The sequence below is a fragment of the Diadema setosum genome, chromosome 18 (assembly GCF_964275005.1).
Source record: "Diadema setosum chromosome 18, eeDiaSeto1, whole genome shotgun sequence".
Lineage (NCBI taxonomy): Eukaryota > Metazoa > Echinodermata > Echinoidea > Diadematoida > Diadematidae > Diadema > Diadema setosum.
In genome coordinates, this window is record NC_092702.1 from 17,487,668 (window position 1) to 17,511,033 (window position 23,366).

At 38.2% G+C, this 23,366-nt stretch overlaps 2 protein-coding genes across 2 annotated transcripts; both read right to left on the minus strand.

Annotated features, from left to right (window-relative positions):
• Positions 1-706: 706 nt before the first annotated feature.
• On the minus strand, positions 707-6,785 carry LOC140241368 (aqualysin-1-like). The gene is made up of 9 exons (XM_072321101.1): positions 6,652-6,785; positions 6,053-6,169; positions 5,236-5,376; positions 4,103-4,232; positions 3,442-3,551; positions 2,636-2,777; positions 1,935-2,119; positions 1,261-1,432; positions 707-846 (listed from the first exon to the last, which is right to left on the minus strand). Exons 2-9 carry the CDS (start codon positions 6,164-6,166, stop codon positions 707-709), a joined length of 1,134 nt encoding a protein of 377 aa, XP_072177202.1. The 5' UTR covers positions 6,167-6,169; positions 6,652-6,785.
• A 7,817-nt stretch (positions 6,786-14,602) lies between these two features.
• On the minus strand, positions 14,603-19,153 carry LOC140242081 (aqualysin-1-like). The gene is made up of 8 exons (XM_072321840.1): positions 19,040-19,153; positions 18,275-18,415; positions 17,484-17,613; positions 17,055-17,164; positions 16,500-16,641; positions 15,724-15,908; positions 15,182-15,353; positions 14,603-14,742 (listed from the first exon to the last, which is right to left on the minus strand). Exons 1-8 carry the CDS (start codon positions 19,151-19,153, stop codon positions 14,603-14,605), a joined length of 1,134 nt encoding a protein of 377 aa, XP_072177941.1.
• Positions 19,154-23,366: the final 4,213 nt, after the last annotated feature.

The window sequence follows — 23,366 nt, forward strand, 5'->3', positions numbered from 1 at the left end:
GTGGTGTGGTGTTGTGTTGTGTTGTGTTGTGTTGTGTTGTGTTGTGTTGTGTTGTGTTGTGTTGTGTTGTGTTGTGTTGTGTTGCTAGCACTTGAAGATCTTTGCGAGAGGGGCGACTATGGGTGGATGTACATGTAATATGCGTGTGTTTTTTTTCCCTGTCATTGTATTCTCTTTGAACGAATACTATTTTCTACATTGTTGCGTAATGTCCATCTTTGAATAATGTTCAACATTTTCGGCGCTTGAATAGTGATCCATTATGCGGCAGCCATTAGAGTGCATACATACCATATTTCATTATTGATTATGACTTATGTTGTCATTTAGCAACACGTAGGCTTATACAAGCACATCCACACTCTTTAAATTCACATCAATCACACACTCCTTTCCTAATAGCTTTTATTTTCTGTAACACTGTATTTCTTTTCAGGATCGTCAGCGCTGAGTAGTTATTTCTAATTAAGGATATCTCTCAATACACAAGAAGAAAATAAAGGCAAATATGTACATTGTTTATTTGGCGGATATTTCTGACATTTTATTGACGACATCAAGTCAGTGGAGGATTTCAGTGATTTCTGTTTCCCCTTTTTCCAAGGGGTCAAATTGAAAACGATTGATTAGGCAGACGTATCTTGCAGCAGTTTTCTTCTTCTTTTTTTTTTCATATTTCTGTTTGGTTTGATTCGTATTGAACCACCTATTCGGTGTAGAGCATGAGGTTGGGTGAAAGGAATCCCCTGCCGGTAACCAGACCCCTGGTGGCGCTGTTGAGGATCGCAGAGTAGACGGAAGAGGGCGACATATTTGGAGAAGAGGCGAGGGTCAGGGCAGCAACACCTGTCATAAGACAAGAGGGTGAAGTTATCAATGTCGAAGTGGTCATGGGGAGAAACACTGCAAATCATTAGGACGCTTAGCCATTTTAGCACAGGACGAGAATCCATAATACAATTATTTCCTAAATCAAATGAACATTTCCCATCCTGAAACGTTAGCCTTCCCCAATTCAAAAGAAAGTATCTTTCAATCTTTCAATATTTCTTTCAATTTGGACAATGTTTCATGTTTAATATGCCAATAATCGCGAATCTAGATTAGTATAATAATGTCATCTAAAGATAATAAGAGACAATACGTAAAAGTCAGCCAGTTATCGGTTGAACAACAACAACATATACAGGAAAAAATGAGACAGCCCGAAAGATAAAAGTAGGTTAAGAGGAATGGAAACAAATGGGGTCTATGTCATACCGGAGACATGGGGGCAAGCCATGGAGGTACCGCTGATGGTGCTGGTGGCGCTGTCGGATCCCTTCCAGGCGGAGGTGATGTCGACACCAGGAGCGAAGATGTTCAGGCAGGAGCCGTAGTTGGAGAAGTAGGCGCGGGCGTCGGTGTTGTCGGTGGCTCCAACGGTCAGGGCCTGTTTACAGACAAACAAGCAATCACATTAACACTCATCTTCAAACGCACAAATTAATTATAATAACATAATCACACACACACACACGCACACATACACACACACACACACACATACATACATGAATAAGCGGAAAAAAAAATTATTGTCGACGACAAATTTCTGGTGCCTACGTCATTCGTCTTGTACTACAAGAATTCAATATAGTGTCATGCCACACTCAAGATTTGAGGTCAATAGCCATCAGTGATTTAAGCTTCAGGGGTGCATGTGCATAAATTTAAACTTAACATTCTGCCCATTGCATGATTTACACCATCTCTAATTCAAAATGCATGAGTGTACTTACCGTTCAGAGCAACACATGCTTTATAATCAAAACATACATCATAGACTTCCTCGTAATATTGATTTAAAGAGTTTGATCGGACGAACGACTAAGCGCCATTTTCAAACCTTTTAAAGTATAAGTCCATCATCAGATAATAGCACTAGCACTTACGTATCCAGACCTAGCGGGGGAGGTACCGCAGGCATCCTCGTCGCTGTTGCCAGCGGCAACGGAGACAGTGAATCCGGCGTCGTACATGCGCTTGACGGCAGCGTCGGTGGTAGAGGAGGCTCCTCCGCCAAGAGACATGGACACAACTCCGGGCTTCTGGCCGTTGGACACAACCCAGTCCATACCTTTCATTGAAGCAAGGAATGCAATTCTAGCCTAATTATTGTCACCTGTCGTAATAAAACCTAAAAGAAATCTAAGTTAGTGAAGACTAATCTATGTAATCGTAAGTTATAGTTTTATTGCTACAATTGTATAATTTGTCGAAATTTGTGACAACCTCAGTAACGGCAAGGGAAAAATCCAACCTTCTCATAAAGTTTGTTTTGAAGTTTAGATGCATCTTAAGTAGTTAAGAAACTTGTCATCAAAACGCATTAAATACAAGATCTTGGGTAGAAAAAAAACACACCATAATATAAATGTATGGTGTATTGTAATGCAGTGTAATGTATGGTGAAATTCACTGAGATGGATCTTATTGTGAACATTCCTTTGAATTCATCAAAATTACATCTTGTTTGCAATAACTGTAATACACTTTAAATCGAGACAAGACAGGTTCAATGTCATCACAGTACATTTTAGTCATGTTGGTAAGCAGCACTGTTAACGCTGTAGCTGAATGTTGGTAAACTCACCGTCAACGATTCCAGAAGTAGAGCCAGAGCCAAGACAGCCGAGAACGCGGATGCCGTAGATGTTGGCGTATTTAGCGACACCATAATTGGTTCCGGCGACGGTTCCAGCGCAGTGAGTACCGTGTCCGTTGCAATCGATTCCCTGTATGGGAGGCACGAGAGAACAAATTGATTGATTGATTGACTGATTGATTGATTGATTGATTGATTGATTGATTGATTGATTGATTGATTGATTGATTGATTGATTTTATTGTTTGACACAGAGTCTATTGAACAAGGTGATTGTGTAGAATATAACAGGTGTAACAGGCAAGTGATTTTAAAGACTACGACATTTTCCATGATAATACAAGATGAAGACGAGCAGGTGTTATTTTATGCATATGCAAACTTAAGGATCATGAACCTGCCGTTCAAAGGACAAACAACTCAAAATACAATGTCTGATTTAATACAGGATACCATCATCATATGCAAACTCTAGACGAGGATCAAAGTGGCCTAAGAAATAGTTTTCTACAACAAATAATGAGATACTCTAGTCACCACTCACTGAATGGAGAAAGAAAATGGAGAGAAAAAAAGCGCAGTGGTGCATTGTGAAAAAAAATGTGAAGAATTCGTGTGAAGATGAGCTTTGTGTACGTGATACATGTATTCGTGGTTATTGTGTTCATGTTTGTTGTGTAGGTGAATTAATTGTTCATTATGGACAGAGGGAATACATATTTGATAGATTAAAAACTAATTTGAATTTAACTTTGCTCTGCCTGCAACTAACGTAATTGCAAAGCGATACTCACGTTGTTGTTACCAACAGCGTCGTAGGCGGCGACAGCACGCCCGCCGAAGTCGTTATGGGTGGGCCAGACACCGGTGTCGATCACGTACACGTTGACGCCATAACCATTGTCTGAAAAGAATGTGAGAAACTTACGTAAATGTTTTGCTGATTAGGATTGCGTTCATTACTTCAGTCATACTGGAACGATTGCATTTTACATCTGTATCAAATACGTTTAAAAGGCATATTCTTTGTTGATTAGCCGGAAAGCAAGAACATTGCTACATTTTTGGCGTATAAGAGTATAAGCTCCATATGAAACTGCGATGAAAGAATGATGTCAGGCACTTCCGTCTGAATTTTTAAAGTTTTCAATACGTTTTCAAAGGATTGTTTTCAATACGTTTTCAAAGGATTGTTAAAATGTATATAAAGTACATTGAATTAGGTAGCTATTTATTACTGTTTCACGTTTGCACCTTTAAAGGTGGGAACACCTTCACGGGTGCAACTTCGCACCTTTGAGGGTGCTCCCATTGTTGCAATGAACTGAAAGGTTCAAATTGCACAGATAAAGGTACTCCCAGTGTGACATTGGTACAGGTCCAAAGTTGAGCCTATTTTTCTTGAAGTGTATGGAATTCAGGTAGAACAGGAACCAGAGGGAGGAGGATTCTTACTGGATGGGGAGTAGGTGTTGTCGAGGGGAAGGTACCTCTGGTCGATACGGTCAAGGCCCCACGAGGCAACAGCCTGGGTGCGGACTACACCGTCTTCTTCCACGTGGACGACGCCCTCGAAGCGACGCAGCTTATGAAATCATGACAATGAAACATGCCTGTATTCTATATCGATAAATATGTCGTTTTTATTCTATCAATCATTTTTAAGTCTTGTGCAACTAACTTTAAAGGTAGGGAATCCCATTTGCATGCCTTAAATGAAGAGTTGTATAAATACAGTGGTATGTTGAAGAGAGTATCATTTTAGAAACTCCCATAAAGTATTGAAAGTGGAAGGTAACATTTAGTACATTTTTATTGACCGTTAGATTTTGAATTGAATTTTTTTCGGGGCTCACCGTAAATTCCAGTACATTACTAGGCTACCTTTGCAGACCCATGCACTGCATGTGTGTCCATCATGTATATTTTGTGAAAAAAGTTCATCAAAACTTACAAAAATTTCTATATACATTCTTGCCACACACTCTATATGTTATTACATCAGCTCTTATACTTTTAGATTTGTGTTTATAGATTTAAAAAAAAATACAGAAGACTGCAACAAAAAGGCTTAAGTGTGGCTGACAGACAGAACTACTGAGCAGTTGAGTTTTGTGCATTATTCAAATTGTAGATAACTGTTGACTTCCAAATTTCTCAGCAGTGGCCTAAACAAGTCCCCTGAGGTTCATATTTAATGTTTTGCTGCATTTTGGGAGGTCTGTAAAAGGTATCCCCTACCTTTAAAGGGTACAAGATTGTCGAGAAATTTGTTGATATCGTAACCACTTCGTTATACTCAGTGTATTTATTATACGGGAGGTATCATTTCACCAGAAATATTCAACGATATTCTTTCTAGTGCCATTTTTGTTGTTTATCGAGGTATTTCTCTTACTTTGCTTTTCGGAGAGACAACTATGACACTTTTATTTCTTAAAACATCCCTGTTTTCCTAAATTGAGAAACCACATAGATTGAGCACGGCGTTTCTTAAAGGGAAAGAAAAGATTCGTAGTTTAAATCGTTATGGATTTTATTATTACAATTATTTTTTATTGCTTCATAAGGCATCGCGAGGAACTTACGAACTCGACGGCTTCATCGCTGAGCTCAACTGAGAGGGTCTTCATGTTCTTGAAAGACTTGAGGATCTTGGCGAGCTTGAAGCGACGGCTGGCGAAGGCGGTGGACAAACGACGACCGAAGTCGCTGACGTCGAGACTCTCCTAAAATCAAATGATTTTTTATTCGATAGACAAGATAGAGATCATGCCTTGCAACTGTCGAATGACAGTAAACGAGGGTCATTTTCATAGTCACAAGTGGCCATTGTCTGACCAGTAGACTTGTTCACTGAAATTTTTATTTGGACTGTCAAGCACAATTTTTTTTTCTCTTTTTTTTTTTATAGGTTGAAAGCTCAATCAAAATTCCAGACCCATAAGGAATACCATGTCGGAGGTACATGAAATCGAAGAAAGCTTACTATTTCGCATTTGCCTTACATGACATCCTTAGTGTAACCAAAAGAACACACAGAAAAAAAAAAATGGCACTGAATGAGAAATACCCCCCCCCAAAAAAAAAAAAAAAAAGAAAAAAGAAAAAAAAAGAGGAAAAACGTGGACAATAATGCTCTGACGAGTCCAAGCCGATATTGGATGTGATAAACAGCAAATCATTGTGACATTAATTATTACTAAACCCATAAATCTCAAGACCAACATTATTTTAGATATAACCTTACACGTACCGCATTTGTACACTCTTCCTAAACAACTTTTACTGAACACTACCGAAGGTGCGACATTTAACAAGAATTCCAGAAAACTACGTATTACTGCTATTCTTTAAAGTTATTTCGAATGAATCATCGAACGGGAAAAGGCGGGGCGTTCTCACATCGATGACGACGAGGTACTTGTTTTGGATCTTCTCCGCGACGCGCTGGAGAGGAGCGATGCCGTAAGCGGCGGCCACGAGGGCGGCGAAGAGGCAGAGAGTAAGACCACGCATTTTCTGGATTTAAGAGTCGAGAAAAAGATTTTTCTTTATCAATATAAAGAAAGAAGATATTCCACTGTTATATGGGTTCGAATAATGTCTAAATAGCAAAACTCACCTGAGCAAAATAATGATTGGAAGGTCAGTCATGAATGTAATAAAACATAATGTTGTATACATTAATGATTATTATTGAACGAGCCTGAATGACCTTTACTCGGTTATGGAATTTTGACTATGATCTGCACTGATAATGTTAGGCGAGTTTATTTTTACCATACTAAATAAATGCATATGCTTCAGACGATCTATTGTCGAGGAAATAATGCCATTAGTTACTCCAAAGATCCAAAAACACATTGGGATAAGTTTGAAACAACTGGTCGGAAACTCCGATTCTTAAGGCGGATCGCTGTAACCCCTCTAACACAAAGGTGTCGATACAGGAATCGAATATACTGATAATACAGAATACTGAAATTCTAGTGATCACTTACCAGTGTCTTCTTGATGATGGCTTGGAACCAATGGTATAATCGTCTCCTCTTCCAGCTTTTATAGAGGACGAAAAGTAAGTCACCTGGTGATTTCACATGTCTCTATAAGAGGATTAATGATAAATGACAATCCATCGTTCCGGTTACGTCACTTTGATACTCTGACACGTACTCGCATATACCGCAATGACGTCAAAGACTATCATCACGTGTCTTTTTGAAAAAGAAAATTGACATAAAACAAAGACGTTCCTGCAAAAGCTTGGATTTGTTTCAGTTGAATGTATTGACTACCCTGAATGTAGTGACTTAACTTTTGTCAAAAATGATTGTAACCATAAATGCAGTTACTTTAACCATGGACATCACAATTTCTTCAAACATGTTGTTGCTGTTATCATTCTCTTCTTTTTTTTTTTAGACGCGTGCATTCAGTTTTGAATATCTAGTAATAATGTAATACATACTAAAAAATTTATATACTGGTATCTTGTTTTCATTTAAAGAAAACGAAATCTAATCAATAAGGGAGGGATTTTTTTTTTTTTCATTATTGCCGCCATTTTGGAGATTCTGGACAGACTGTCGTCACCCGTCATGGACCGTTTTTTTACGTATGGGTCATGCGGTCACACGAATGGATCATGTGATAGTTTAAGACGTCTTTTTATTTTATCTCTTTATCTATTTTAATAATGTAACTTATTTATACCTTCGCCAAACCAAACAAAGTTTAAAGGGGTGTATGGAAATCATTGTGATCGGTGGGTAGGTTAGTAGGTCTGACGTGAAACTAAACTACTGCCGTGGTGTGTGAGCGTTTACGCGTTTAAAGTGATATCTCTTACATAGGTTGGCCTTCATGTGTAGCTTTTTAAGACACATTTTTCGAGGGCTGTAAAAGTTGCTTTGTCATAATAATTATACGCTTGTTTATGTAAACGTATCAAGATAAGACTACAAAAACGTCTTTAGTGTTGTAGAGCAAATTTGCGCAGACGTTGGTTTTGCGGTATTGATGCGGAACAATTAGACTGAATTTCTAAAGTAGTATAGCAAAACGTGTTAACAGCATTAGAATAAGAGAAAACACAGCAAAATAATACCGCAATATTAGATAGGGCCTAATACAATAAAAAATCGTGATAGTGATTGAGGTGCTAAAAATAAACCCACATACTGTTCTTGAGGTGCTGATGTGCAAGATCAAGCGGAAATGGCAGTGCTCTAATAGGATGAAGACATCATAACTAAAAAGTAAAATGTGGAAGTTACTAATGGATTTGTACGTTATTGAAATTCACTTTTGTCAGATACGTTGGCCCTAAGATTGTGATTTATGAGACCAGTTTTTGAAGAGTAGCGGAAATGTATTACCAAAGTAACGGCATATTATATGATAAAACTAAAAATCAGAAAGACTCATGTTTACCGTGTCAAATAGATGTTGACTTGTCTTAATATGGTGATTATTTATGACACAAAACCGTATATACCACGACAATGATTTTAGCTGTGTGTGCTATGATTACCATCTTATCTTACTACTGTTCGTTTAGAACTTATGTCGATTGACAAGCTGAACAAAAGTTTCTTCCCCTAATCATCCTCCAAGAGCAGTATTGAACTCTTCCTCTCTCTTTCCTGTCCTCCTCTTTCTGTCCCTTTCTGACCTTTGACCTCCTGTTTATTCTTTCCATGCGTATGTAAAAGAGCTGCTTTGTTTCTGTCTGTGTGTGCGTTTGTGTGCGTACTTGTTTTATGCTTTGCTTCCCGAGGAATGTGTCTAATTGTCTCTTTTCATTATTACAATTTTACTACTCACGAGGGAACTGTATTCTACAAGCCTGGCTTTTTATCAGTCCCCTCCATTTCCGACTTTTTCTTTGTTATGTTTCAGTCATATTTTGTCCATGTATTTCTTCATCTAAAGTATGTTTATTATTTCATTGTAAACAAATGACGTGCATTCAAATCTCATTTGGATAACGGCATGCAAAAGTTACATTGTACTTTACTTTGTTTATATGCAATTGTCATATTATATACTTTGGCCAGAAATGAAATAAAATGAAATGAAAATGAAATGAACGTTGACCCGTACGTCGACAATCCGACTTAAAATTCTAAATCAACGTATTCACTCTTTTTCAGCTTAAATAAATAACACTCTACAATCGTTCGAGAGCAAAATGACTTCAGCAGTCATCGAATAATCAATCCATCTCTCTCTCTCTCACACACACACACACACACACACACAGACGCACAAATATTTTTCATTCATTTCCGTTGTAGTCGTCTCACAATTGGACCCTCTAAATATATGAATGTTGTTGTTGGGAGATTTTTGTCTGTCTTTTTCAATTATTTAATTCTTACGGATTTTTTTTTTTTACTGCAATTTATTGACAAATTGCCCAACATCGACATAAATAATTACTAATAATTCAGTGTTTCAGTGGAAGCCGTTACAAAAAAAAAAAAAATAAATGAAAAAGTCATTTCGTCATGGCTACTTTTGAAACACTAAAAAATCGGTGCTAATATTCAAAGATAACAGTAACAATTAACAATCTTAAACCATTTATCATTCTGCTGTACGGAGCCTAATGGTTTTCAGAATTAGAGTAGTGCAAAATTCACTTTAGTATAATACTTTCATTTTTTATAGTTTTTTTTTCTGATTCAGTTCATCTACCATAATACAGGGCTCCGCAATAGCGGCAGCCCGGTGGCCCGGGTCCACTAAAAATTGAGGCCGGGCCACCAAAGATTTAAAATGGATTGTTACTTTTGCTTTTATTTCGGGCCACTACATATCTTTCTCGGGCCACCAAAATTTTAGATTAAAGGTTTTAGTGGCCCGATAATATATAATTGTGGAACTCTTTTCATTCCACATAGCTTTACTTACCTTACTGTTTTCAAAGTTAGTGATGTCTAAATGTTTTCGTCGAAAATGAAATCAAAAATTGAAATCGAAATTAAAATATATCTATACGGACAGAAGAGAGATATGCTTTCGGCAGACGCAGTGGGAGGATATTCAAATCGGTTTATTATTAATCCGCGAAAACATCTAAAAACAAAACAAAACGATGCAATTAAAGCTAGAGTTTAAAGCTAATATACTTGATATTTCATTGACGATTAATGCTGAAATGAGAAAGGACTACTTTGTACTTCATACTATGTAGTCGTAAAATTAGCAAGATGATTAATTGTTAGTGGGATTTAGTTTGCAAAATAAGCACACAACCGTTTCATGAGCACTGTAATCCGTTTTATTTAATCGTCTGTTATCTATGGAATGATAATGGTGGTGACGTTAGAGTTAAGTAGGGCCTATATGGTGCCGTTTGAAGGAACAGAAACACCTGGTGTCTTTTTTTTTTTTTTTTTTTTTTTAGAGCAACTGACATTTTCTTTCACTTTAAGCAAGGGTTTTGGTCTTGGACGTTACCACAAAAGCAGTGCAAGACGAGAATTTACTGCATTGAAATTCTGAATCTCTTTGTTCTTTATGACTGGATCTTTAGCATGAATAAATCGGACCTAGTTTAGGAAGTAAGGTGCTTGTTCATGTACCTGATTGGCAGGATAATGACTTGGGACTCTTCAAGACCACTTCAAATTCGTGGGAGCAATATGCCCTTATGATTATGTATTCCCCTCCTTCTCTTACCTTACAATATTTATGACAAAAGTCACTTCATTATATTTGTACAACATTTCGTGTATAGTGTATAGGTCTTTGGAGATTGAGAAATATTTTCAGTTGTAGCTATCAGTTTATAATGTTTAAGTAGATATTACTCGCAGTTATTTCAGTCGGCATGGTTGAAATACTTTGAAATGCAAATCAAGAGCCATGTAGTCACATTGCTATCAGATAATAATTTGTGGATTTCACCTCTGTATACTGATCTGGATCAAGTTTATCCCATAACATTCTAAGAATTTTGCACATTTTGTCACACATGGGAGCACCTTTACCAGTGTCCAGTGGCGTACCGTGGGTCAAGACATTGGGGGGGCACCTCATGGCAGCAACATCAGAATTGCATAACGTAATAATTAAATGCGAGCGAGCGGAGCGAGCGAGCTTGAAAATTTTGACATTTTACAGTCCCCAAACTGCCGTTTGTAGCTATATATAATAATATATGTATGTATATATATACATATATAATATATATATATATATTTGCTTTGGAAATTAAGGGGGTTGCACCGGGCGCAACTGCTGGCAGTTGCTGGCAGTAACATCACGAGAATGGCATAACGATTAAATGCGAGCGAGCGAAGCGAGCGAGCTTGAAAATTTTGACATTTTACAGTCCCCAAACTGCCGTTTGTAGCTATATTTTTCCGCTTTGGAAATTCAGGGGGGAGGGGGTGCACCGGGTGCAATTGCTGGCAATTACTGGCAGTAATATCAGGAGAATGGCATATAACGGTTAAATGCGAGCGAGCGAAGCGAGCGAGCTTGAAAATTTTGAAATTTTATGTTCCCAAAACTGCCGTTTTTAGGTATATTTTTTCGCTTTGGAAATTAAGGGGAGGGGACGTACCGGGCGCGACTGCTGGCAATTACTGACAGCAGCATCAGAAGAATTGCATAACGATTAAATGTGAGCGAGCGAAGCGAGCGAGCTTGAAAATTTTGACATTTTACAGTCCAAATTGTAGCTACATATATATTTTTTTTTCGCTTTGGAGGGAGGGGGCGCCCGGTGCACCCCCTGGATCCGCCACTGGTAGTCAAGGGTGTCGGTTTATGTTTATAATTGGGGGAGGTATGACCAGCGAGGGAGCGTCGAAGTGACCAAGCGGGAGAAGGATGTCCAAAATCTGCACTTTATATAGAGCATCTGGTGTTTGTGAGTGTGTGTGTTTCATATAGATGGAAAAGTTAGGAAATAGCCAAGGTCAAGTCTTATTATTGGCAATGCAAGGCAGTTTAATATAGACTAGTATGTAAAGCAACACTGCAAAATCAATGATCAAGCTTAATGTGTACAACCTATGAAACATCATTGCGCAACATTGCAGCGACTCTTTTTACCATTCCGATGTTCTGAGTACACTGCGCACATCCATGCTTGTATTCAAAATGCCAACCAGGAATCACACTGAATCACAATCTTTTGTCGTCTCCGGGTTTTTTGAACAATGTTCCACTACAATACCTCTTTAATTATATGGTTAAAAGAAATCTTAGAAAAATATCTTTTTTCTTGATCATCCTTTCATGTCGATTTCAAAAGCAGTTTACTTAACCCTTGAATTGCCATTTTGGTAGGGTTTTTTTTTCTTTTTTCCTTCTTTTTTTTTCTTTTCTTTTTTTTTTACCAGCGGATTGGGGGGGCACGTGCCCCCCCATGCCCCCCCCCCCCGTAGTTACGCCACTGCCAGTGTCACACTGTGAGCACATTTTTGGGTGCAATTTTGCACCTTTCAGACCAGAAAGTTTCAACTGTAAAGACGCTCACAGTGTGACACTGGTAAAGGTGGAATGTTGAACCAGTCCTATTCTTCTTAGTTTATTGCAATGTGCGAAGCATCAGTATTTGTATTCTATACTTGATTGATCAAGTTCATCGGATATAGTTGCTTGTTTTTTTTTTCTCTGTATTGTTTTGTCTTTATGTAGCAGTTTCTCGGATTTCTATTCCGGATTCTAAGCTGCAGGGCAATTTATTACTATGAAAAACAGCTAGAATACCAAGTACCTTTGAGCAAATGAGAATGTGTGAATCATAGGCTACGTACTACAGATTAATTACACTGCCTGTAACTGTTTGTGCACTGTTGAATATAAGAGTAATCCCCTCCATGTCCACGTTGATTTCGGTATAAAGAATACAATCAAACATATGGAACGACGGAAGTTTCTTTAATATAAAAGCGGTTCAACAAGTTCTTGCAGGGATACCAGCTGGCTATCATAGGCCTACATTATGAAATACTAAAGGTCAAGATGCCATTCCCTCACATACTGCAACAGCGCAAGTAAACATTAGAGTAAATAAAGTCTTAATGTCATGTTACATGCATCATGGTTCCCAGTCCATTATTTATACCTTCCCCATCCATTGTCGCAAAATCAGACGTGCTTTGTGCTCACAAGATTGTGTGATGAGTAACTAAACTCCTCAAAATAAGTTCTGCAATCAAAGTTTGATATAATCATATTTCTCTTATACCCACATTATCTTCATTAGATATGACATCATAAGAAAGCCTGATTAATTATCTTTAAAATGACACCTCACTTGCTACGATTGGGTATTCTTGGAAAGTGCAAAACAGCTGAGTATGGGGACAGATCAAATTAAAGTAAAGTGAAAAGTCGCAACAATTCTACTATTGATAATGTACAGTTTTGATGAAAAAATGCCACTGGAATATGCAATTATTTTGAAATGACAGCACTTTCAAAAACTCCCATTTCTTAGACATTGACTGTTTGGTCAACCTTTATGTTTAATTTTAATCTGCAGATACTGCTGCAGTTTTTCATTCATGGATGAAGCCTGGAATCTAATGATAATCTCACAATACATTCTTTTCAAGCACATTCCTTCCCTGAAACGACAAAGCAAATGGGAATTATACTGTTTGACATAACACGATAGCTCTATTTTGCAACATTCCACATTTCTTTCCTCATACTCAGTCATACTGTGCATTCCAGGAATACCCAATCATAGCAAGTGAGGTGTCATTTTAAAGATAATTAATCAGGCTTTCTTATGATGTCATATTTGATTAAGATAATGCGGGTATAAGAGAAATATGATATATCAAACTTTAATCGCAGAACTTATATTGAGGAGTTTATGTAAGCCAGACGCAGTCGCCGAATTTATTTCCCTCCCCCGCCAGTCGGTAAATATGTTAAGCTTTGCAATCATTTTAATCTCACTTCATATCTGAAGCGAGATGTCAGAATGTCCATATAACGTGCTTCCGTAAAACCGAAAACATTCGAATTTCTAAATATTCTTGAACTTTAACAGGTTTCTAAGATCTCAGACCTTTGTTGTTAGTTTCTTAGATTTTTACCAAATCAAATCCCTTTTTTAAGAATCTGTGATATACGTGCTTACGTGGAGACGAACCAAGTTTTTTTGTTCTCTTATAAAGTCAAAGTATGTACCTTTCATTGTTTCTTTCTGTTTCTCTTTGCATGTTCAAAACATTTATTGGAAAAAGTATAACTATCTTCTGTGAGTATTCTTTCTTATTACCTTTGTAAAGAGTATTCATGAAATACTAATGTTTTGCCTGAGTGATAAAATAAGCTTGATAATGTGATTTGTTCGTTTGTTTATCTATTTCCTTGTTTGTCTTTTGCTTGCTTTTTTTTTCTGTCAACATGACACTTGTGAGACCTTCCGATGGCAGAATGCAATGTTGTGCGTCAGCATCTCTGCCATGGACTCTGGGAAATTTGTTTCTCTCCCTCTCTTTCTCCCTCTTTCTCTCTCTCTGTATAGTTATACATATATCATGTGCACACACACACACACACACACAAACATATATATATATATATATATACATATATATATATATATATATATATCATAATTCCATTCGCTCACATCTCATCCATTTACTCCTTCATAAATACTATAAGTGGGCATACATACAAATGAATGTAAGTCATGCATGCATGAATACCGTAAGCGTAAAGGCATCTCTTTCCGTATCGCTTCCGTCACTCTTTCAATCTAAAATACAATCAAGACTCAAGACGAATTGCTTTCCATTTCATATTTCTTCAGTTTATTGAGACATCCCGATTCTGTCATCCTTAATTCATCTTCACAAGTCACATGGGCATAATTTGAGCAATGATTATGATAAATTCATTTGATTTGATTTGATAGCATGGCAGTCAAGAGGCTTAATCCATTTTTGTTTGTTTTTTCCCGCTTTAGTTGGTGTAAAGCATGAGGTTGGGTGAGAGGAATCCCCTGCCGGTAACCAGGCCACTGGTGGCGCTGTTCAGGATGGATGAGTAGACGGAAGAGGGCGACGCGTTCGGGCTGGCGGCGAGGATAAGGGCGGCGACACCTATGTATATTTTGTTGAAGTGAAATGAAAGCGAAGAGAGACATTGGTCACTGCATTCCTTACAATCAGCATTGCTAAAATTGTTCTTGTTATTTTTATAAAACTTACTTTTCTTACCTTGCTTAATATCCAGCTAAGACTTGGGAGGGTTTACTACGGATTTATACAATCTACTCTCGTCGCAAGACCAGAAAAGCTGATTATGAATTTTAATGCAGCAGTAAAGAACTTTTATCACAAGCTACTTTTGAAAGAGCAGTATAGCGCTTTATGGAGCCCAGAATAATTTGATCGCAGGTCGTAACTTGAACGGACAAATCTTTCAGCAATCTCTGCAAACCCGCTCAGTATTCGTATCGGGAGACGAAAGAAAACGTAGGAGATACTATACGACGTCGGGGATAAGAAGAACGAAGAAGGAAGGTGGTGTGTGTCTTACCGGAGACATGGGGGCAGGCCATGGAGGTACCGCTGATGGTGCTGGTGGCGCTGTCGGATCCCTTCCAGGCGGAGGTGATGTCGACACCAGGAGCGAAGATGTTCAGGCAGGAGCCGTAGTTGGAGAAGTAGGCGCGGGCGTCGGTGTTGTCAGTGGCTCCAACGGTCAGGGCCTGTTCACATGAGAAAGGGGAGGGTGTATTACTGTGAGGAAATTGCTACGCGATCAACAAAGATTCCTTTACGTAACTATTTATTTGACAAAAGTCTTCCGCGAAAAAAACACACCCCAACACACTAGATACAATTTTCGAATTTATAAAGGCAATATTAGTTTTGGTGTTGATTACATGCAGTCATCTTGCCACATTGAGAATCATCTGACCTTCTTGTGTTCTTACAGCATTGAGCAGTAATGCGTTAAAATCCCCTGAAGTACAGCCGTGGCGAACAACATCTGGCTCGAAATTATAAGGAAGACAATATCCTCTAGTGTATTTGCAGTTTATGATGTAAGTAAATAGAAGTATCAATAGCACTTACGTATCCAGACCTAGCGGGGGAGGTACCGCAGGCATCCTCGTCGCTGTTGCCAGCGGCAACGGAGACAGTGAATCCGGCGTCGTACATGCGCTTGACGGCAGCGTCAGTGGTAGAGGAGGCTCCTCCGCCTAGAGACATGGACACAACTCCGGGCTTCTGGCCGTTGGACACAACCCAGTCCATACCTGTCAGATTTAACATTTGGGGAAAGTTCGATGTGACTTGAACAATTGAAAACATGAAAAAATGGCCATTGTACATTACAAGAAGAAAACTGACATTTGCACCATCGATGCTGTTTCAATCTGTAAATCAAACCTTTGAGGCAAGAGAGAAGTTGATACGTGTTGCAGGTTCGTCTACCAGCTACATTACTTTTATTTCATGTTTATGTGAGGCCACTGGTAGACGACACAGTCTATTGGTAATAGATTATAGATTATGTGTATCATGAATTCCATAATCCAGTCTATTGAATATGTCAAAATCTATCGGAATTCATTTCCAATGTAGCTCATATCAAATCTTTGTTGTAAAGTATGAATTAACAAGTAAACAAATCTATTCAAATTCATGAAATTCTTCCGTCGGGAGGCTTTTATGCAACTGATTGATGAAATGCCCTACGTCGATTTGTCAATCAGTTGCATAAACAAATCTAATGTAACATTATCAATTATCCCCTTGCATTGTGTGAAATATCCGTGTAATTTTCATATCTCTGGGCAAGGGGTTCATTCATCGAGATATAGACTTAAACTACGAGATGATTTTACCATCGATGATTCCAGAGTTGCTGCCGGATCCGAGGCAACCGAGAACGCGGATGCCGTAGATGTTTGCGCTCTTAGCGACACCATAGTTGGTTCCAGCGACAGTTCCAGCGCAGTGGGTTCCGTGTCCGTTGCAGTCGATTCCCTGAATGCGTAAAAAGGACAAAAACATATAGGGTGAACATACAGGCAGGATAACGTAATTGGAAGCACTGACGTTTGACGATAGGTTTGCTATTATAAGATGATTTGCCGTATCTATCTCTTCTGTTTACATTCCACGTTCGCACGCCGTCCTCAGGGAGAAATTCATATTGCAGTTGTAACTGGATTAAGCGAAATTTCCTGTTTACAATTCTATTTCTACTCATTTTTAAGTATTACAACGAACAACTATATTACCAGATAAAATCTACAAACGCGTCCATTTCATTTTATTTTCTTGATTTGACTCTTATCAATCAATGGAAGCCTAACCAATAATCGAGATCTACAATGGAACATACATGCGCAGAATTTTAACTGTACAGAGATGTGTGAAAAAAAAAAACCACTCACGTTGTTGTTGCCGACGGCGTCGTAGGCGGCAACGGCGCGGTTGCCGAAGTCGTCATGGGTGGGCCAGACACCGGTGTCGATCACGTACACGTTGACACCACGTCCGCTGTCTGACAGGGGGAAAATAGTGAATGACAGACATGTGAATTATAACAACAACAACGTAATCTCGCCGAGCCTGCCACATAATAGTGGGGGAAAGGTCTCCGTGTTTACGATAAATCTTGCAATGTTTGGCATGCATAGATCGTAATTATCACTAATCTAGTCAAGCAAAGCTCATCTCCCTTTTTCGCTTGTTTGTTTGGAATGACATAATCACATTAAAACTTGTGAAACGAATCCAATTGATCTTGATGAAATGAAACGTCTTTATCTAAAATGAAATAGCATTTGGTTTAATGTTTTCATCATATTTATTGCTCTTACTTGAAGGGGAGTAGCTGTTGTCGAGGGGAAGGTACCTCTGGTCGATACGGTCAAGACCCCACGAGGCAACAGCCTGGGTGCGGACCACACCGTCTTCCTCCACGTGGATGACGCCCTCGAAGCGACGCAGCTAATGAAATCACGATAATGAAATATTGTTCATAATAAAAAATTATTCTTCACAACCACCACCAACACACACACACACACACACACACACACACACACACACCACAATAACAAAACAAAAAACAAAAAAGGGGGGAAATTGGGAAGAATCGAAGCACAAGGGCGTTGTTATATTTTCAATCTTGTATTGTCTGATAGTTCATCGATTTGCTATAAACGCACTTTGATTTCATGAGATTAATTGTGGTACCCAATGAAAAGAATCGAAGGGATAGTCAGAAGAGTAATTGTGAGATCGAGTTGGGATGCTTAAATGAGAAAGCATGTCACTTTCTCCATTCACTTTCCTGACATGGTGCATTGCAGCTGGACACTACGAAACAAATTCCTTTACCCTTTTCCCATTTTCACAAAGATAACAGTGTTGGATACCATGTTTTGTAACCACCGATATTCTGGCTACTGATTACGTGTTGCCCATCTTTTAATCCTTGGAAACTATCTATGATTCGTCATTCTCTGACTTCGATGCGTATTCCACAACAAAATAATACAATGTATGATAATATTTCACGCTATGAACAACTTTTGATGCCATTAAATCTTTGTTTTTCTACAAATTTGGTTTGAAGATGACGAAATGGTTCCCGACGTGCACTTACGAACTCGACGGCGTCATCGCTGAGCTCGACGGAGAGGGTCTTCATGTTCTTGAAAGACTTGAGGATCTTGGCGAGCTTGAAGCGACGGCTTGCGAAGGCGGCAGTCAGACGATCACCAAACTCACCGACGTCGAGACTCTCCTGGTGTGCAATCGAACAAAGAAAACATTCATTGATGAACAAGTAACTACAGCTCAACAGTCATTGCAAACAAATTAGTTTGTTAACCATATCAGCGACAGACATAACAGAGGAACTTGAAAAGAAAAATATTCCAAATATATTCCTTAAAAAAAAAGGCAGGCAACTGCACAAACATTCCTTTAAGAATACATTGCCCTTCTCTACCTTAGGTTAATATTGCCCTTAGACAGTATTACATGCCTAATTGTATGCCGGAATGAAATGCTTCTTCTCCCCTTCATTTGATCATATTCTTCAGTTGATTAGATCAAACGTCGGGGATAGGGATTTGAATACTACAATGTCTAAGTCTATAATAGTCTTATAAAAGTCTTATAATCGCGTGAGCATGAGCGACTGACTGACTCGTCTGAATAATAATGTAAAAACTATTCAAGGAACGAGGGTCATTTCAAATAATGAGACATTGTGTTCATAACCTATCCAAGGAAGGTATAGAATTCTATTTTCTTTGAAATGAATTTGATCAAGCACGTCAAGAGCGATTTATATTCGTGAACCTTGGTGCAAAAGGATAAGGTCATTCTTTTTTTTTTTAATTAAAAAAGTGTGGAATCTTACATCGATGACGACGAGGTACTTGTTTTGGATCTTCTCCGCGACGCGCTGGAGAGGAGCGATGCCGTAGGCGGCGGCCACGAGGGCGGCGAAGAGGCAGAGAGTAAGGCCACGCATGGTCTAAAATGGAATAAAAAGAATAAGCATGAATAGTGTACGAAGAAAAAAAGATGGCAATGATCTTGATGCAAATGATGGTACGTGTCTCACTACAGCGTATTCAATGTTTTCCAGTCCCACTGCGTGCCGAATCGGTATAAGAATCGAAAACGTTACACCAACCGCTTACTTCTACAGTTGGTATCCAACCTCTCCTACCACCCAGTGAGCTACCAGTAAAGATACTTGCCTGTCCTATATCTATTGACCTTATTATCGATGTTTCAGATATTTTAACAGGAGCCCTTTAATGCACCCATGCTGTAATTGATTTTTCCACCGAATCATCATCATGATCATTAGTGTGTTTGCTTCTTCTTCTTCTTGTTCTTCTTCTGTATTTTTTTAAAGATGCTCCCGATTATTCAATGTCTTGGTCTTCGAAGCAAAGCATGCCGTGAAGGTCCGAAGTCATTTTGTGTTTAGTGAAGCATATGAGGTGTAGAACATGAAAAAAAAAATCCCCAAACAACCCAACCGTAACAAGATATATCCTTATATCATTACTGTCACCCTCCCCATATGTAACACAACGCCTTGACATGGTAGTTTATTTTGGAAGACAACGTAAACTTTAGTCTGAGTAATTATAATGGCAGGGAATCCCAGAGTGAAGTAAAATTGGAACCTATTTCAAAAGGATGGGATGATGACTTCCTTTCTTTTAAAACACTGCTTACTATATTAATATTTATCTTGATATATCTCAAGGGAAGAAAACAGCGCTAATGTTAACCCGTTGAGGACGAGTTCCGAGTATACTCGGGCAGGAGTCTAGGGGAAATGTGTGTTGTAGCAAAATCAAACCGTCCTCAACGGGGAGTTTGTAAAAAAAAAAAGGCATGAAAAAAAAACAACAACTGAGAAAGCAATTGAAGATGTGAACTCACTGTCGTTGTTCTGTTGCTTGCTGGGTTGAGAGTCGAAGCTGGAACCGATGAGGAAAGTCCTCCAGGACTCCTCCTTTTATAGCCCATCCTCAGCTAGACCATCCATACATCTCGCTCACTGTTTGCAGAAAATGTCGTCACAATCGGCTTTGATTGATAAGTAGTGACCTTCCAGTAATCATAATGGGTAGACTACGGGGATCATGACAATCAGAATTTGTCTTTCATGATTCAAGTTACTGTATTCTATGTAGATAGAAAAGGAGGTAATCAAAGGGATCTCGGTGTATCTTTGTCTTTTCAGTTTAATCATGTCCTTGATATATTTGAAGAAGAAAATTAATGAACTTTTAATATTTTATTTTTTTTTTATATCATAATGATAAGAAAATGGTACCTTCATCATGTTACGGAAAAACCATGTGAAGTTTGAAGCAACATCCGCTCATTATGTAATCGCTGTGTGCACTTTTTGAGGGCATGATACGGATTGTAATACAAAAAAAAAAAGGAATAGATTTAGCCAGGTGTATTCATGCTTATTGGTCAGCGTCTGCGTAGCAATTTGGACAGGATTACTTTTGTCCCTGGTTAAAAGATACTTAAAGGCGTGATCCGCCTCGAAATAAATTCAACATATGATGAAATTCAGCCGATAAAACGATGTTACAACATAACCAAACATTGGATATACTTTTGAATGGACCTCAGGCGAGTTGAAAATATGGCGTTTTTATTTTTACGGAATTTTTAGGGTTTTTTTTCTTTTATTTAGTCCAAGAATATCTACGCTTTGAAAACAAGTTAAATGCTGGGAAACACACCAGCGCTCATGAACTTTTTTTCCTTCTTCTTCTTTTTAATTTGCTATCGGTCCAGTGTGAAAATGTCATGACAGTACCATAGCAAAGCGAAAGAGATCTGAAGATGAATTATTCTATGATTTAATGATTTATGCTTTTTCATGATCAGTACTACTGATCATCCATATTTCAACTTCTAGAGACCAGCCTCTTCAATCTTCAAAAGTCTTGTTGTCTTTATTCACGTACATGTGGAGGAACAGATAAAATGAACAAAATATAATATATTTTGCTAGTATAATTGGACAACGCACTGGATTATGAAGGAAAATAATAATCATTCTCAGTTCCATTTCTGCCAGGTGCATGCGTCTGTTGCCAATAATGTCCTCTTCAAAATGAGTATCTGAGGTATGTGAAGCTTTTTCGCATCCAGACAATGTTGTGTATCGTAATTCATTATCAATCTGTTGGGTTTTTTCTATATAAAAACAAAAACACTTGAGTTGGAGTCTTGAGTAATATAGTGGATGTAAGGTGGTAGAGAGGAAATAAGTGGCACAATATCTTTAAAATAGCTCTACGTGCGGCGACACGATTAGATGTTATTATCTCTGATGTATTGTATGATAAGACGTTCAGTATTAGCTTTATCCCAAACACTGTGTGAGAAGTCGACAACTGGCTATCAGCTCGTATATAGAATTCAAAGTACTCTACAAGGACTTTTAGGGTCCATTGTCTATGGGACTGACATGACAGTCAGTTAGTTATATGTAAATTTTCTCAAAATTCTGCACGCTTTCTACTTGAAAAAAAAAAAAAGGAAGACAGAATAGCGTTTCGTTTTACGTGGATGTATAGGTAGCCATCGGGTGTATTTCAGCTGGTCTTGCAATGTTTTGAGTTGAATGACAGAGAATTTTTGTATTCATTTTACCTATTTATCCAGTATACTACCCAGGGTAGCCCCATCAGTGGTTTATACACTGTTATTCTTAAAATACAACATTTTATGCAACGTGCACAAAGTAACAAATCAAGGACATCCCGTTATACATCACAATATCAAAAAATATCAACGCTGTATATAAAATGCAAATTGATAAATCTTTGATGATACTAGTACACAAATTCACGTTATATGAAATAGGATGATACCCTTACACAATATAAGGATATCAAAATGACGGAATTCTACCCCAAGTGAGATGTGTACCCTAATATACGAACGTTTGAAGGGAAGTGGCGTTTCGGACTTCAGAGGGGAGCTGATTTCAAAGACATGATGCATAGTGTTAAAACGATTTTTTTTTCCTGCTTCAGTTTCAACTTGTGGGATTATGAAACCATTATTACTTGTGTTTCGTGTTCTATATGAATGTGTTTTACCAAGGGGTGTAATGAGTTCTCGTACATACTCTGTTCGTTATTCCGAAGGTTCGATATTCCGAAGGTTCGTTATTCCGAAGGTTCGTTAATCCGAAACACGCAAATTCCCTACACCTAGAGGTTCATTTATCCGAAAATGGAAAAGGGTTCGTTAATCCGAACATTATTTTGTGGCGTTATTCCGAAGGTTCGTTATTCCGAAGATTTTGTTCATCCGAAAATGAAATTCGGAAAAACGAACTTCGGAATAACGAATCTTCGGACTGAAGAGCTTTCGGAATAAAGAACCTTCGGAATAACGAGCTGTAACCCAAACGCCACCTCTCTTCAAGCGTCGTCCAACGTAGGCTTCCAACCACCTGGCTGTTTGGCACTGCGATCCACTCACCCTACAACTCTTGCCATTTTCTTGTGCTGTTTGATAAGCACATCTTTAAGGCTTTGTGAGCAATTTGACCATGCACAAGAGCAACAATCAAAATACCGTAGGATTAATGAGTTTGCCAAGATTTTTTAGCACTGTTTTCGGTTAGATACTTCCGCAGGCGTCTCAACAATGCCAGTCATGCAGCAATTTTATTTTTCTACAGCATTCTTCAACTTATTTTTGCTCTCTCATAGATACATCAATCCAAACTCCTAAATACCTATATTCCGTTACCCTATCCAATCAATTACCATCAATTTCAATTTTGTTTTGTATTGCTTTTTTGTGTAGTTACATATTCATTTTTTTTAAAATAATGGTTTATTTTTTTTTGTTCATTTGAAGTATCCATTTATCTATTTTCATTTTTATTTTGCCGGGATGTCAACGTGGGATTGAAGCTAGTATACTGGCTGTCTGCATGATGGCTATGTGCAATTCTATTTTCAGCATGCTTTATGTTGTAACGACACTCTGTTGTTTATCGCGCACCACTGAAGATGTTAACAGCGGGTGTTCAATTGGCGGAGATACACTTCTATACCAAACATCATGACAACTCATATTCCAGGGTTGGCTAATATATTCTTATCAAAATTGATTAATGATTTTTTTTTCACCTCATTCAGATAGTTCAAAGCGATGAATGCAACTATTAG